The 16,164-nt window shown below is 41.0% G+C and overlaps 1 protein-coding gene across 1 annotated transcript in view; it reads right to left on the bottom strand.

The window, feature by feature from the left end:
* Positions 1-1,360: 1,360 nt before the first annotated feature.
* Positions 1,361-16,164, bottom strand: part of GABRB3 (gamma-aminobutyric acid type A receptor subunit beta3) — a 203,505-nt gene continuing 188,701 nt past the window's right edge. Inside the window, 3 exon segments of the mRNA XM_004421910.3 lie at positions 1,361-1,475; positions 1,478-1,657; positions 10,322-10,566. Coding sequence (XP_004421967.2) covers positions 1,425-1,475; positions 1,478-1,657; positions 10,322-10,566 — 476 coding nt within the window. The 3' untranslated portion in view covers positions 1,361-1,424.

Here is a 16,164-nt window from a genome sequence, read left to right as displayed (position 1 = left end):
CAAGAGAACGGTCATGGGTCACTGGGTGATGCGTGGTGTGTACTGGTCATGTTCCTGCAGCGTCCTAGTTAGACTAGGAGTAGTTGGATGTGCTTATGAAATATGTCAGATACAGAAATAAAGGCATGAGGATGTTTCTTGGTTTCTGAAATTGAACAGTAGAAGTGTTTTAGCTTCAATCTTAATTCTAGATAACAGAAAGTAGTCACATCACAGAAAGAAAAATATGACATTGCATGCTGCTATGAGAGCAAGCATAAGAAACAAAATCTTGGTAAATATACATATATATGCATATTATGCAAATATATTTTATATTAACATACAATGTTATAAGAGTGATTAATAACATAAAGACAAGGGGGAAAATCATCTTAGATGGTTTTACCTTAGAGTAACAAATAACCTGAGACGTCTATGCTTTCTGTTAGATATCAGGCCCAGAAATCCATAAGAAATGTGGAGCACATTTTCAGAGATTGAAATGTCAACTAAACATTGCCAGAACGTGCCACTGTGTTCCCACATGACAGGTAAGCTGGATCCACTCCAAGTGAACAAAAAATACACTGTACATCAGAGTACTTACAATGAGATGCCATCCATTCCGGATGGGTTTTCAAAAGATGGACGTTCAGACATCAACGTGGGATCTATCTTTTTTTAAGACAACAGGTGAGCACGCACCAGTGGCTCACGTCATCCACTAAACCAGTACAGAAAAAGTATGCTCGATGAAAGCAAACCCCATCGCCACAAAGCCGAAAAGCCTTCGCTTAATAAACTGAAAGAGAGGATATGAAGTGTATGACTTGTTTTAAACTAGCAATACCATTGTATGAGTTTTTGAAGATTAACTAAGAGTTTCTTTCTGATTTTTAAACTAAAACATCTAACTCATGATAATAAAAGACACATTTTGGGGATGATATTGTGTTTCACACCCTCATTCTCAAGGCATAATATTTAGACGATGCTTGTCCCTTTCAATTAAAAAGAAAAAACTATGACTTTCTTTAATATGCATCCTGTGTTAAATTGTCCATAGCTGCAAAATGTATATATGTATGTGTATTTGTTTTACATACACATGGGCCCTTACACCTGTGTGTATAAACATATACACATACATCCTCATATACACGTGTATTTTATATATATGCTGAGAAAGTTCACATATATATACAATTGCGTATGTATATATGTGTGTGTCTGTGTGTGTGTGTCTGTGTGTGTACAGGTATAAAAACTTGACAGGCAGAGTAATATTTCACTCAGTGTTAAATGAAGTCTTTGAAAAATCAAGTACAGTCACTCAGTTAACATAATACAGCCAGTAAACTAAGTTGAAAAGAGAAAAAGTGAATGGAAACACGATCCTGGACCATCTGTCTATGGCATTCACATCGGTTAGATCAGGGATTTTAATTTTGAGCTGCGAAGACCTCCTCCGTAGATGGGTCTTCTTGTGCGGGATGCTTCTGTCCCCCATGTGTCGCCCATGCCCTTCCCTAGGCATGCTCTGTTTCCTGTACTGGATTCCTGAGTTGTCAAAGGATATTGCTGAATTCCTGGTGTCACCAACACTGCCTGCGACCTCATTCATTTCATTGTGAACCTCCAGTGATGTTAACAGAATATTTCCATGAGCATCCACCTAATCGGAAGAAAATGGACATCGTTAGACAGCTAGCATGCTAATAAATCTAATTTCCATATGCAAACCTAGCACAGACTTATGTCATGCAATCACATCACATATGAGAAATTGCACATCTGTCAAACCCAGCACTCTGTTTTAGCAGAAAATGTCATTTTGGAGGCTTAACCATACTTTAGAAATTTTATTTCCTTGATTTAAAAATTCTCACATAGGAGATTAGATAAAATAAGGGGGGCTTTTTCAAATTGAAATTTCACATTATGGATAGAAGTCCTTACTGAAGACAAAATTAAAGTACAAATACCTTTCAAGATGTAAAATAACTAGGTATTATACCCATTTTTCACAACTAGGCACTGGATAGAAACTATCCCCTCCCATTCTTTTCTGGAAGTCAGCTTGTCCCTTTTTCTGATGGTACAAAATATCCAAATTACCATGGAGAAAAAAGCGAATACTCCTGTGATGGACACTGCTGATGGCTTTGGTGGGGCAGATACAGACCCCTGCCCAAGTACGATCTCCTTGCCTGATGCTGGTCCCGGCAGGAGGCCTCCTTCTCAAGGGCTGTGTTTAAGATAGACTAAAGTCCCCTCCCACATTGGAGCCAAACTTTAAAATGACATTTTATTCTGTGCTAAATACATGTTTGGACCTGTCATGAGGCTGACAATGGTCTATTTGTGTATTTGTTGGTCAGCCACGCAACTTTGATGGAGCACACCTGAGGCTAGGGGGCCCCAGCGGAGTCCTTCCTAATGTGTCTGTAATCTCTCCTCCATGAGCAGTACCAGTCCCTCTCAGGGCCTCAGGGTCCATTCCACAGACCCCTGGGCACTCACTTTTCTCCAGCATGCCCTACATTCCCCCATCTATCTCCTTTCCTTTGCCTGCAGGGCCATCTTCCTTGTCCTATTTTTGCCTGTGAAAGACTACACCTTTTACAGAACTAGATTGTCTATGGCTTCTTCCGTGAGGCTTTCACAAAATTAGTTATTTTGTGGAGGAATAATTTATCAATATATTAATTTGCATCTTCCCATCTTCTGTATACTCCTTAATTTCATTAAAGGCATTAAGCTAGATGTGAAGGAGCGGAGGTGGGGAGAGAGGACTCCTGTCTACGAGGAGGGGCCTGTGCCAATCTCTGAGCAGTGCCAGGACCACAGGTGGGATGGCCCAGGGCTACACACAACCAAGGGCTACTCAGGCTCTTGCACAAAGGCACCAAAAAAGATTCTGAGGTGCCTACCCCCTGGTTTGGGAATGCCATTCAATTATGCTTGGGGAAGGACAGGTATAGTCATTAGGATGTCAACCCTCATTCCCGGGACCTATGAGTATGTTACCTTACATGCAAAAGGGACTTTGTAAATGTAATTAAGGTTATGGACCTTAAAATAGAGAGATTATCCTGGATTATCTGGGTGGGCCCAATCTAATCACATGAGCCCTTAAAAGTAGAGAATTTTCTCCAGCTAGAAGCAGAAGAGAAAGTCAGAGAGATTTGGCAGAAGGTGAAAGCAGAGGGATTTGAAGTGTGAGAAGACTGGATTTACCATTGATAGAGGGGACCACAGGGAAAGCATAAGAAGAAATGGGGCAGCCTCAAGGAGCAAAGACTGGTCTGGCTGACAGCCAGCAAGGCAACGGGGAATCTCAGTCCTACAACCACAAGGAACTACGTTTGCTCAACAACCTGAATGAGTCTGGGGGCAGGCCTCCAGAAGGGAACACAGCCCTAGCAACACCTGGATTTCAGCCTCCTGAGACTCCCAGCAGAAAACCCAGCCGAGCCCCACTGTGCCCAGACTTCTGTCCGACACAATTGTGAGATAATAATCAGGTGTTATTTGAAGTGGCTACAATTGTGGTAATTTGTTATGGCAGCAATCAAAACTACTACAGGAGGGAAGAGGAAAGATTTCAGAGAGGAAATGTATTTGAGTTGGGCCTCAAAGAAAGAGTAGAAATTTATCAGGCAAAAAGCAGGAAAAACATGACAGGCAAAGGCTTGAAGAGTCCTCAGGTGTTTTGAGAGAGGCAAACTGGTTGAGTGTGACTTAAGTCCCGGAGAGAATGGATTCATACACACAGTTCCTGGCACATGCTAAGTTCAAGATAGATGAGACACCTGTCATTCATATCACTGTCACTATCATCTTCCTATCATCTTATCATTATGAGAAAGTATACCTGGTGATGAATGGGAAAGCAGATTAGAGTCAAGCCATTAAGAGTTTCTGTATGTCACGTGAAGGAATTTCAACTTTACCCTTTAGGTAGTGAGAAGTAAAAGTGATTTCTAGGAAGCAAAGTGACATATTTCTGAAGTATCCTCAAGCTGCAGGATAAAGAGTAAAGATGGACTTGAGAGGAGAAAGTGAAGAGAGGGACCCTAGTGGGAGTGCACTGCACTGGTTTCTGTTTCCTTTAGAGCAGTCTAGAAGAGAAATGCCAAGAGGTTATGAGCAACTGCTCCCCTCCAGCCACTGTTGCAAATGCCAATATTTCCTCCAGGTCTCCCCAGACATGTGTGTTTCTGCAGCAGCGATGTTTGCCATCTCCCCATCATCTCTGCATCCCTGCAGTTAAGAGGGCGGGAAAGGAGTGGAGAGAGTTACTCATCACCCTGCTCCTACCTGGCCTCCTGGCCCTTCCTGCGCTCCCTGCAGAAATACTCTGCCGACACGGTGTGCGGCAGCAGCTAGCATGCCCTGCACTGAGTTGTGCTCCGTTTTCCTAAATGATGAGTGAGGAATGCCACAGTGGAGACGGACCATGAAGGTCTATGTCTCCCTAGCATGGAAGACAGCCAGCCTAGGGGTGCGGGGAGATGCAAATGGACCAAGATGACACCATATGTACTGGGAAGAAGGCTTTTCATGGAGACCAGTTCTTGGGGAAAGGGGCAGGGCACTGATAGAAGAACATTAGAGTTTTGTTGTTTTTTAATCCAGTGGAGGGAAAAATTCTAATGAGGCTTGTATCTTGAACGTTAGACCTTTGTAAGAGTTTGGAACTTGTGTTCTATAGGTGTTCTTTTTGTTATCTTTCCCTGAAATGATTAGCAGCAAAACTCTTACAACGAAAAGGTCTATTGCCTGTCTTCAGGATCAGTGAAGCAGCCAGCGGTTTGGGAGACTGAGTCTCTCACTGTAGGAAGAAGATGTAAGAGGAGAAGCCCGATAGCTAAATTAAGGTGTGGCTAAAACAAGAGGAGACAGCAAAGTAAAGACCAGCAAAGGAGCGGGCAGTAGCATGTCCTCTGTGCAGCCCACCCAGCAGCTGTGGGAGTGCTGGGGCCACCGGAAGTAGTCACTTTCCCTAAAAAGGGGGTGATCTGAACCTACTTCAGAAGCTGTGGGCAGCTAGCTCCTAAGGCAGCAAGGAGGAGAGTGTGATGGGGTCAGCTGAGCTGGCCTTTACACAAGGGAAAAAAGAAAGTAAGATTATAGGGGAGAGAACCGTCTTACTAGTCTTTATCTCTCTGCAGTACCTTCCATCATGCTTTATTCCACACAGGAGTGAACCAAATGGTGAGCGACCAATAGATGGGACTGCAGGGAAAGCATAAAAGCTCACATGAGGCATCCTTCCCTGGGGAGGGAGTCAACCAGGGTGATCACATTAATTCAGTTTATTTTAGCACTGCAATGTATATGTGTGATACCCCACCAAACATCTGATTTTGAATCATGACACAAAACATATTACGTTATCACTTAAAGAGATTTTATAAATTAGATCCTTTATCAAATTAGCTCAATTAGATTTTATTTAAATGTCTAACATTTTAAACAGATCTACTTAAATGGTAAGCTAATGTGTTTAAAACAAAATTTATTTAAAGTTGAGTCAGAGAAATAACCAAAGGTGGAAGACGCTTGTTTTTTTTTTAAGTAGTAATGTTGACTTTATCTTTTCAATAATAAGTGATTTATTACACATTAATTAGCAACTCAGAAGACTGAAATTGTTTTCCTGAAGGTAGAAAAAACAGAAAACATTATTTAGCTCTAAAAAAATTTTCTCTACAGTCTATGTAATGTTTCAAACACAACAAAACCATGATATGAAAAGCCCAGTCGTCCACTTAGGAAGGTGGGATGCCTCAGTGGAAACACACACACGAAGGATCTGGATCCTTCCCCAGGATTGTTCATGCAAAATACTACTGTACACCTGCTCCACACCGTGCCCTGTGCAAGGTGCGGGACCACACAGATGAATAAGAGAAGGTCCCTGCCCTTAAGGGGTCTAGCAGGTCAGAGCTTCAAATAATCAGCAAACAAATTTTTAAAAATACTTCATACTGCCCTTAAAAACACATTTTTAAATACATGCTGACAATACCATTTCTTTTCTAGTTATCAAAAATGTCATACGAAAAGCTCATTTTATCAAAATCTAGGGGATTATGATGAACAACTTTGTAGAACAAAATACCAAATAAATGTCTTTTGTTAAAGTAAGGGAGGGTTTTGTGACATGTTTATTCAGATGATCTTCAATGTTTCTAATGACTCAGAGTTTCACTTGGCTTTAAAAAGATTTATTTTTGAATCTCTTCCCACTAGGAAAGTGAAAAAACACACCACATCAGTGGAACCAAACTGATGACAAATACCACTCATTCATGGACACCCATTCCTTGAGCATTTACCACGTCTGAGCCATGGCGTGCATATTTTGGTAGATGCAAAGAATCAGATGCTGTCTAGTAGAGAAGGCACAGTGACCACTGAAATGTGACATGCCATCTCACAAGCCCAGAGAATGTGCCATGGAAGTTGGGAGAATAGGGACAAGACCAACCGCTTGAAGTGGGGAGTGACAGAGGCAGGACAAAAACAAGTAGTAGAAAAAATCAGGAACAATGTCATGGAGAAGAGCATCTGGCTTAGGTCTTGAAGGAGGGGAAGATGTGGATGAAGAAGAAAGAGATTCTGGGAAGAGAGAATCGAAGGCAGAGATAATAAAGTATAACGGTGATTTCGGGAACCCTCCAGGGAGGGTGAAGAAAACACAAGAAATAAGGTCAACTGAATACTGAGTTGATTTTTCAAGATTTAATGTCAAATTTGTATGAATCAATATCTTGTCTTCCCCAGTCCCTTGTGCCCAGTTTTGTGCTTTTGGGAAAGGACTTCAGGAGGGTGGGGATCTAAGTTTGTCCCTTGACCTCTAGTGAAGGAAACCTACCCTGAGGGAAGCTGAACCCAATATTGTCAAAGATTTACAAAACTGGAGTGCTCTTGGGTGCTTTGGACACTATGGCTACCTTGCAGCTGTTTTAGAACACAGCTCATGTGACATAGGTCTCAGCACAAATACAATGTTCCATTATTCCTATTTCAGACTGAGTGAACAGTTGTAATGGAAACAATGATGTTGAAAGGAGCTTGAATATACACTGAATTAGTAAGACCTTAGTGTAAATTAGTTTGGCTGCTTTTGACTTATAGTTTTACATTTGCGTAGTTTTTAGTTAAACGTGAAACAATGTGTAGAAAATTTACACCAAAATTACTAGAAGGTATTTTTTCCTAAAAGAATTAAAGGGTTATTAAAATGTGTTAAATCTTAGAAACCAAATATTTTAAATAAATATTTCCAGAAGAGATGCTTATCTTTTCCTATCATCTAGAATTTAAATCTTAAAACAGATGGAAGTGACTGTGGGTGAAATACAAGACTGAAATGCCCTGTATAGAATAACAGATGATGACTTGCAATTTTTAAAGCGTTTCATGAATACTCCTTATTTTGAGGAGTTTGTCTCATATCTACTATAATTAGAATCACTGATTTCAAAGTAGTTTTTCTTCCTGCTCTATGACCTGGACAGGCACAAACATTCAAGGATAAAAAACATTTTATGCAGAATATATCACAAAGGGATTTTCGTTTTTTCCAAGAATCTGTCATCCGATTGGCACATTGTTGATATCTCATTCTCTGCTTACCTTCAAACTTCTAAATAAGTAAAATAGTCTAACTTTAGAAAAATAAGAAAGTATTTGTCATGTGAGGAATGAAATCTTGCTCTTTAGTAAGAGGAATGATGTCAAGCCTGCAGCTCTGATTCCTTGGCAAGAATTATGACTTTCTGCCATTTCACCAAATTCAAATACCAACTGGTCAACTTGCAAAATATCACAAGGCTTGTAACCATAATACAAACCTTGTATGGCAACCAAAGACTAACTCTTGGGTATAGAAACAACTCAGGAACAAACAGAGGTTAAGCACAAATAAATTAAGGTCAAGATTTACACTGTACCACTTGCCTGGCAAAAAACTAAGTGACTATGTGAACATTTCGAGCCTCACGAATCAACCACTAAGTTAAAATACTGTATAATCACTAAACATAAGGAAAATCTACTCATGGTTTTGCAGTAGGGTCAATAACGTCAGAGTCCCAAAAGCAGTTGCTGGTGGCACAGATCCCTCTTTGGTGGCCTGCAGAGTCCCTGAGGGCACCACCCTGACATCCCTTACAGGACTCAGGAAGGTGGTCTCAGGAAAGACAATGACAGCACACTCCTTGCTGTCAGCCCAGAGTCTCTCAGTCCAGGGAAAGCTGCATGCAGCCCTCCAGCCTCAGGGCTCATCTATAACAAAGAGGGGGCTCCCCGAGGCCATTATTGGCAGCACTGCTAAACAATCCCAAGAGATATCACTGAAAATGAATGAATGAACAATTATAATTACAAAGCACTCTTGAAGCTGTTGGCCAGTTCATAGTGCCACTGTTTTGCATAAAATTTGTGATTCTTTCCTCACTGTCCTTTAATTCATCCGTATCACCTGATGTGAACTTTCTGAGAGGTTCATTTCAACTTTAAAATTATCACTACATTCTTAGGTATAGTCAGCAATAATTTTTAATGCTATCTTTAAGCGCATCAAATATGCATTTAAAACTGGTATACATGCATTGGGTATACCCAAGCAGCACCTTCAAATGGAAAGAGCTGACCTACAATTACAGATTTTTAAAAATACAAACATAACGGCTTTAACAAAACTGTTGGGAATGCAGGAACAAATTTTCAGAAAAACAAACAATAAAAATGAACACGTGAATGTTCCTTTGCATCTTATTTATAATATATTATTTCTACATTCTGCTAATTTTCTCTGTGGATGTTACAGGTTTGAGGTTTTGTTTTTATTTTAAATCTTAAGCTTCACACTCAAAAAGGTATTTCTGTAGCACAATTTGACTGTTCTAAGGAGTCTCATTTAGAAGAAAGGAAACAAATTTCTAACCAGCTTAAAATATGAGGGAATTTGGAAAAACAGCATTGTATGTGTATGTGTTTGGGTATGTCTATGTGATGGAAACAATAATGATGTGATGAATTCTAGTTTCCTTGGAAACAGCATGATCAAAGCACATTGTGTATTCATAGTAGGATGCAGACCTATTTGGAAACATAACAGTATGGTACTAAGTATATTTTCAAGTAAGAAATTCAGGATAATTTTGCCCATGGAAGCCTGATTTTATTCATAGATCCTGGGTTTCTTTGACCAAACCTATTTATGTTTTGCTGAAAGGATGGGAGCCATTTACAGTAATTTAACTGCCTCCATTCATTCATGAACGCTTATAGACCTATTCTGGACCACCGGTGGGCCACGGACACAGCAATATTCCCAGGAGCTGCTGCATTCCTGTGTGAGGCACAGACTCGCGGTGCATGGGAAAGAGCAACACAATTTCACGGGCTTGAGAAATAAGTAAGTTTAGCAAGAAGAATTAAGAAATTAAAAAATGGAGGAAAAAGTGCAGCATGTAAACAGGTGGAAATATATTTTGGAGAACCCGATGGGATACAAGAGGTGGAAAGATAAAGACAAAAAATTATATAGAAACTCTAATGTGCTTTCATTAAAATATTGTTTATAATCCCAATAACATATTGCTTTTATTAAAAAATAAGCTGAAATAACATCTAATTGCAAAGTTACCTTGTAATTGGAAGTATGTAAGAGCATGCCGAGCTGGGCTAGAGGGGATGGACCTAATTTATGCTCTCTTCCCCAGTGTGCAGTCCGGGGGCTTCTTAAAGCAGCACCCTCCTTGGCCACTGTTATCCAGGACTGCCCAGCCCTGGCTTTTTGCAGAACACACCTGGCAGGGGCCAGAGTCATGGAAAATCTACAAGAGCCCCCAGCCAGAGCAGTGCTCCTGCCTTGCACTAAGGACCTTGATCCAGGAGACTACACCAGCTGGAGGGTGGAGGAGAGAGGCACGTGCCCGCACTGCAAAGAACAACGTCATGCTGGATGATCAAATTTGTAATTTTACCAATAAATGAATATTGCAACGTTTTGGAAAAATACTTTCACCTGTCAAGTTTGGGCCCCACACCCCAGAGTTTCATTCATTCTGGTATCTACGTGTTCTGCTTTTTCCATGGGAAACTGGGAAGCTTTTGGCTTCTCCAGCTTCTGCACTGATTTTGGTATCACATAAAACTCCGTGACTTGCACGAGGAAACGTTTCAAGTTCTGATCAACCAGCCCAAAAAACTCCTACTCAAAGGTCATGCAAGTAACTGTAGTGACTGATGAGCTGCAGGGGACAAGATGGAGTCCATGAAAGGCATGAGTAGGTCGTCAAGATGGTGGAGGGCCTACCCGGTTACTTTCGCTCTTTGAACGGTCATTCTTGGCCTTGGCTGTCTTTTCCGCAAGCTTCTTCTGCCTTTGAGGGCCTCTTCCAAAGAAAATGTAGTTGACAAAGGCATACTCCAGAAGGGCCAGAAACACAAAGACAAAGCAGCCCATGAGGTACATGTCAATGGCTTTGACGTAGGGGATTTTGGGCAACGTCTCCCGAAGGTGCGTGTTGATAGTTGTCATCGTCAGCACGGTCGTGATCCCTACAAAAGAAACGGAAGGGTGAGCTCCGCTGCCCTGCTCCCCACTTGTCACTTTCCTTTTGCACTTCCTCAGACAGCTTGAAATACTTGGAGACAGTAGATAGAATATTATTGAGCATTTGGAACGTAATAGAGCATAAAATGTGTCATTTGGGCAGCAGGTCATGCCTCAGGTCAGGAAGCTGACATCTCTACTCCTGGGCGGACACCACCCTGCTGCCCGTGGCCCACAGAGAGAACGGAATTGAGAGCGGATGGAGGGATGTGAAGGGCGGCAAAGGAGAATGTGCTCTTTATGAAAGTTGAAAGAAACGAAAATAAACCCAGAATTTATCATAAAACACCAAGTGTCTGAATGAGAAGCTTCCGGGAAGAAGAATGAATCTATGAAGAACCTAAGAATCTAAGAGGAAGGTCATCTATGGCTGGAGAGGCAAGGCCATTAGTGAGGGCTCACTGAGCCTGCCTGTTTGAAGCAAACAATTCTTACTACAGTACTTTACGAAGCAAGGGGAACGAGGCAATGAATTTGAAAACTATTAAGGAGGTGATCCAGTCCTGAGCTCAAAGAGAAGGAACAGTTGTGTGAAGCTCCTGAGGGGAGATTATCTCACAGAGTGATTTCCCTCCTCAACTAAGAGAGTCTACATGAGCTGCTCAGGATATGTTTGCTAAAGTCAAGGGCTAATGATTTTATTCAAAGTATAGACTCTCACCATACTCTGGGGCAACTGACCAGATCCTCTTTTTTTTTTGATGTCATTCTGTTGAACTCTTTAGATAGCATTGTGTGAATAATCTCATTTTTTTCCCCTGATGGAGCTAATTTAGTCTCTAAAAACATGTAAGGACCATATTTTGCAATTATCCCATAGCAATGGGCCTGGTTCTTGCTGTACAAAGATTCTGTATTGGATGATTTGAAGCCATAGAGAGCAGGGTACACGTTGGCTAGTGGCATGACCAGAGCTTGTTGAAGTGAGTGAAGCCACACGTGCAGGAAAGGCATGGATTGCTCACTTCTTGGTGGGATAGTAACTACTGCAGCTGACTTGTTCTCTTGGAGACAGTACTTAGGAAATATTAAGAAGTCTCAAGAAAGCAAGGCAACTCCAAAGGGTCAGCTCTTTTCTACCCATGCAACTGGTGCCTCTGAATGCGATCATTCCTGTGTCTTCCAGGACCCAAAGGAGAGAAATGTTTCCTCCTCATTGCTACATCAGGCCTTCCCCGAAAATGGAGACTTTTGGAGGGGAGAGCCTTAGTCATAGTCCTTCAGCCACAGTAACCTGAAAAACAAATGATGTCACTGAGGGCAGGAAGCGGTGCAGGCCCCAGAGGTCAGCCCTCCTAGGATATAGGACAGAGCCTAGACCACCCCTACACATGATCCCACCAGAGGCGCTTCTCTGATCCCCCTAGACCCCCCACCCAACTCTCCAGTGGAGAATGTGGATTTGGCAAGCATCTCAGTTTGATGCCCTCCAGATTCCCACCCCATCCTTAGAGGCACACATCCTCATCCTCTGTGTCCCACAGAGAGACCTCCAGAGCACAGAGCTCCACCCGCTCACGATCACCTGGAGAGCAGGGAAGAGAGCCCAGTCTTCTGTCACTAACACATGCTCTCCCTCCACCCAGCTCTGAATTGCTGTTAAAAGCAGAGGAGGGAACTGAAGAACGGGGAAACTATTTTTAGGTATAACTGCAAACCACAATTGCTTATGGAATATACGGAAATCGAAGATGTCAGAATATTTTAAGCTTCCCCTTTAACATAAAATTCATGTACACCTGGGGACTTTTTAAATTTGAAAATGGCAATGGGATAATTACAGTTTACAAATAAATGTGAAATCACCATGCAGATGCTACAAAATTAGGTGTTCTCACCATCATTCAAAAATTTTGTAATGTTTCCACAGCTTATTTTTTTTCCTTCCAAATGGGTTTGAATGGTCTGCTTTAGTCATTGCTTTGGCTCTCCAGTTGACTTTTTGGGTGGACATGGACAACTCAGGTAGATGTCCCCAGGAAACGGGCTAAAAGAACACAGGGGTAGGGACAGCAGCACATGTCACAGGCACTCAGCCTGGTAACTGCAGCGGCGAGGAAAATGGGTATGGACCCTGGCTTCAGGCCCATCAGCACTCCCTTCACAGTAAGATTTTGTGGTGAGTGCTCTGGTGTTTCTAGTCTTAGCTTAAAAGGCCAAGGTATTCACTAATTCCTTGTGACATTTTAAATCCTATCTAGATACTGTGGACAGTGGTGGACTGTAGTGGTTTGCAGCCTGCGTGGTAGAACCACATGGACCAAGCCAAAAGCCCAGCTCTGCCACTTCCCAGCAGCATGACCTGAGTGAGCCTTGATGGGTCCACAACCATTGTCTAAGCTGTTGTAAAGTCTAAATGCAATGCCTGAAAAGCAATAGTGATAAGCTAATAAATGATAACTGGCATTGTTAACACTAACAACAAATAATTGTATTATCGTCATCATTACAGAAAAACAAATTCTTCAGTAGCCTCTAGTTTCCTGTCAGGAGATCCTGACAGTCTTGCCTTGAACTTCCAATCTTAAATGGGACACCGTCCAACTGCAGTATGGGAGATGGCTGAGTGGTGCCTTCTGTGTTCTTTGTACCTTTACCAAGGTATCAAGTCTTTCTAATTGTTAGCCTCAAATTATTTCTCCTGTAGATTATGTTAATGAAATATAATTTAAAAACTGCATTTATAAAGATGACTATGAAATAAAAATATAATTTGCATAATTTAATCAAAAGATATTTTATTCCTCTTCTTTGTGATCAAAATGATGTGACCTAAATTATTTTAGTATAAATTTTCACTTTTAGAAGGACCAATTATATTATTCACCGAGAAGTGGACTTCAGGGTTTTGAGGAAGACCGTCTAATTACAACTCCCAACTTTGCAGTTTAGTGGCTTCTAACACCAACAGTTCAATGGACCTAGGGGTCAGATCCCGGGCAGCAGAAGCATAAAATCCTGAAGTGTACAGAGTGTCTGTGCAGCACACCGGGTGAAGAACCACATTTCTCTTTTCAATTGGGAAGCAACCTCAGATAACTCTAGGTCCAACGGTGCCCTGAGCCAGGGAGAGAGTGCTCCATGGAGGTCTTTGCTGAGCACCCCTCTATGCAGGCCTGCACCTTTAAGACCTCATTTAGAAACAAGGTGCATTAATTGTGGTGCAGTCATTCAGGATGAATGCAAACAGCACTCTAAGCATTTCAAAGGGTGTGGTACAGGACAAGACATGGAAGTGGGGCGGGGGGGAGTTCTCTCCAATCAAAGCCCTCCAAACCATGGCCATATCCTCTTAAGGAGCACAGAGCACATTAGCACCTTAAAGGTTCTGAGGGATCCCTCCTTCAATAATAATAATTAAAAATAATTCGTGCTTAGCTTTTTTTTTAAGCCATGGTTTTTACAATGTAATAGACCAAATAACTCTTCTTTGAAGTCTCTATTGACATCATAGAAATCACCTATAGCGGTTAGTGGGGCATGCCCTGGGGTCAGCTAACTAGGTTAAAATCGTTCTTCTGACACTTAATATTATATGACTTTGTACTAGTTACATAGCTTCTCTGTACCTCATTTTTCTGCTCCGTAAAATGGGAATAATAACAATAAACTGGGCACTGCCTATTGTGCTAATAGATAAGGTAATTGCATTAATGGCCTCACAGAGAACCTGGCACCTGAGTATTTGGTAAGTCTCAGCCTTAATGTGTGTTGTTGTTATTGAGCATTGGTGACCCTATGATATACTTTCCTTAACCAATTGGAGGTAACCAACTGACATTTCCCAAACTCTGCAGACCCAGGCTCAGAGACCATGTTGTACATAGGCAGAAGGTGGGACAGAGGGAAGAAGCGTGCTGGTGTCTCACTCTGAAAGCTGGACCTGTTGGACTGCTGTCTGCTTAGCCACTATGGCCCTAAGATCACAGCTGCCTTGTAGACCTCCAGGCCTCAGGTTGACCCTAACACTGATCAATGCCCATTCACTTCTGCCTCTGCACTCACACCTGCCTCCCAGCCTTCTGACATCAATAGAACCTGGCAGTTCTCCAGTGGCAAAGCCTTAGTAACTCTGAGCAGACCATTCGTTTGTCCCAGAGAAGCCACAGCAGGATGATTTAGGTTTATAGTAATAATATTAAGAAAAAGTGAAATCTAATTTCATATACTGTAATGAGGTTGAGTTGACTACAACCCACTTCAGTTAGATTATCTATTTAATATTGTGGAAAATAGTCTCACAATTAAGGAGTTATGGAATTTGTATATCCAGAAAATTTAGAAATTCACATTTTCAGTACAGCTCACTCCTATGGATGCCAGATAATTATAGTTCTTTGGTATTCATATTTCTGTAATGATCCGAATAACGACAAATTCTCTGGGGCCAATTCACTGTAAAGCTCACGAAGCTTAAGCTTCAGGTCTCCACTTGCATAGGCCTCTTCCATGCTTGGGGAGAGGGTCCCAGAAATTTTGTATTTGCATATTTTATATTCTTTTTCTTAAAGAGAGCTCCTGAAATTGTATAAGTTAACAGCTCTGCAAAATTTGGATCTGCCCCTGCAAATTCGTTTTAGCTCTGACTTTTCCGGGTGAGAAGAAGATAAAATAGCTTAACAAAGAGTAATCTAGAAACGTTAAAAAAAAAAAAAACCTACAGAAAGGACTGACATTATAGGGTAACCTCTGCAGGCTGTAGACAAATCCCGGAGATATTTTTGAGAGACTCTTTTCTTACCGTACTCATTAGAAATACATAACAATTAATACAGCACTTTCAGTTTTTTGATACTTTCTTCTCTCAAAGTGCTTTTTTATTCACCTAACACCTTTAGGAATAGCCATCTGATTTTCTTAAACCATTGTTATATGTTATTTCCTGGGAGAAAAAATCTAATCTTAACTGTAGCTCTGCAAGTCACGTACCTGTGGGTCTAAACCAGACATCCACATACACACATGTACACACCTTCTCCTAGAAAAAAATGTTAATCAATTTCAAGTTCTGGGAAAAGACGGTAAACAGAAAAAGGAAGAAAGAGGGATAATCTTAACCCTGAATTCTTATGCTTATCTCTAAGCTAATTTACCAGCAAATGTGTTAATAATTCTTTTCCATCAATTTTAAAAAGTATTATTGATAATTTCACTTTTAGGAATAAAATTCAACCCTACCCAAAGAAGGGATGGACCGGATAGTTGCTCTTCAGCTCTGTACTTACCTAAAATGTATTTAAATGATTATTTTGTCCATGCAGTTTTATAATAATTAGCCTAGTAGAGAATAATGTTTCTGAAAATATAAGCCTTCCCTTAGTAATAAAACAATATTAGAAATATTATTTGAACCTATAATATATATTGTACATCAGCTAATAATACAGCTGTCAAATGACTAATGTCCAGAAAAGATCAATAGAGCTCTTGGGAATCATTCAGAATCTAATCACAGGTTTTAATGCTCATTAAATTGAGTAATTCCAATTATATGCTATAATATTTGACTATTTTTCTGACTTAAAAAAGAAGAGCGCACAATT

Source organism: Ceratotherium simum, chromosome 3 (genome assembly GCF_057802395.1).
Source record: "Ceratotherium simum simum isolate JZ-2026a chromosome 3, ASM5780239v1, whole genome shotgun sequence".
Lineage (NCBI taxonomy): Eukaryota > Metazoa > Chordata > Mammalia > Perissodactyla > Rhinocerotidae > Ceratotherium > Ceratotherium simum.
The sequence above is the reverse complement of the archived record's forward strand: the minus strand, read 5'-3'. Positions and strand labels throughout refer to the sequence as shown.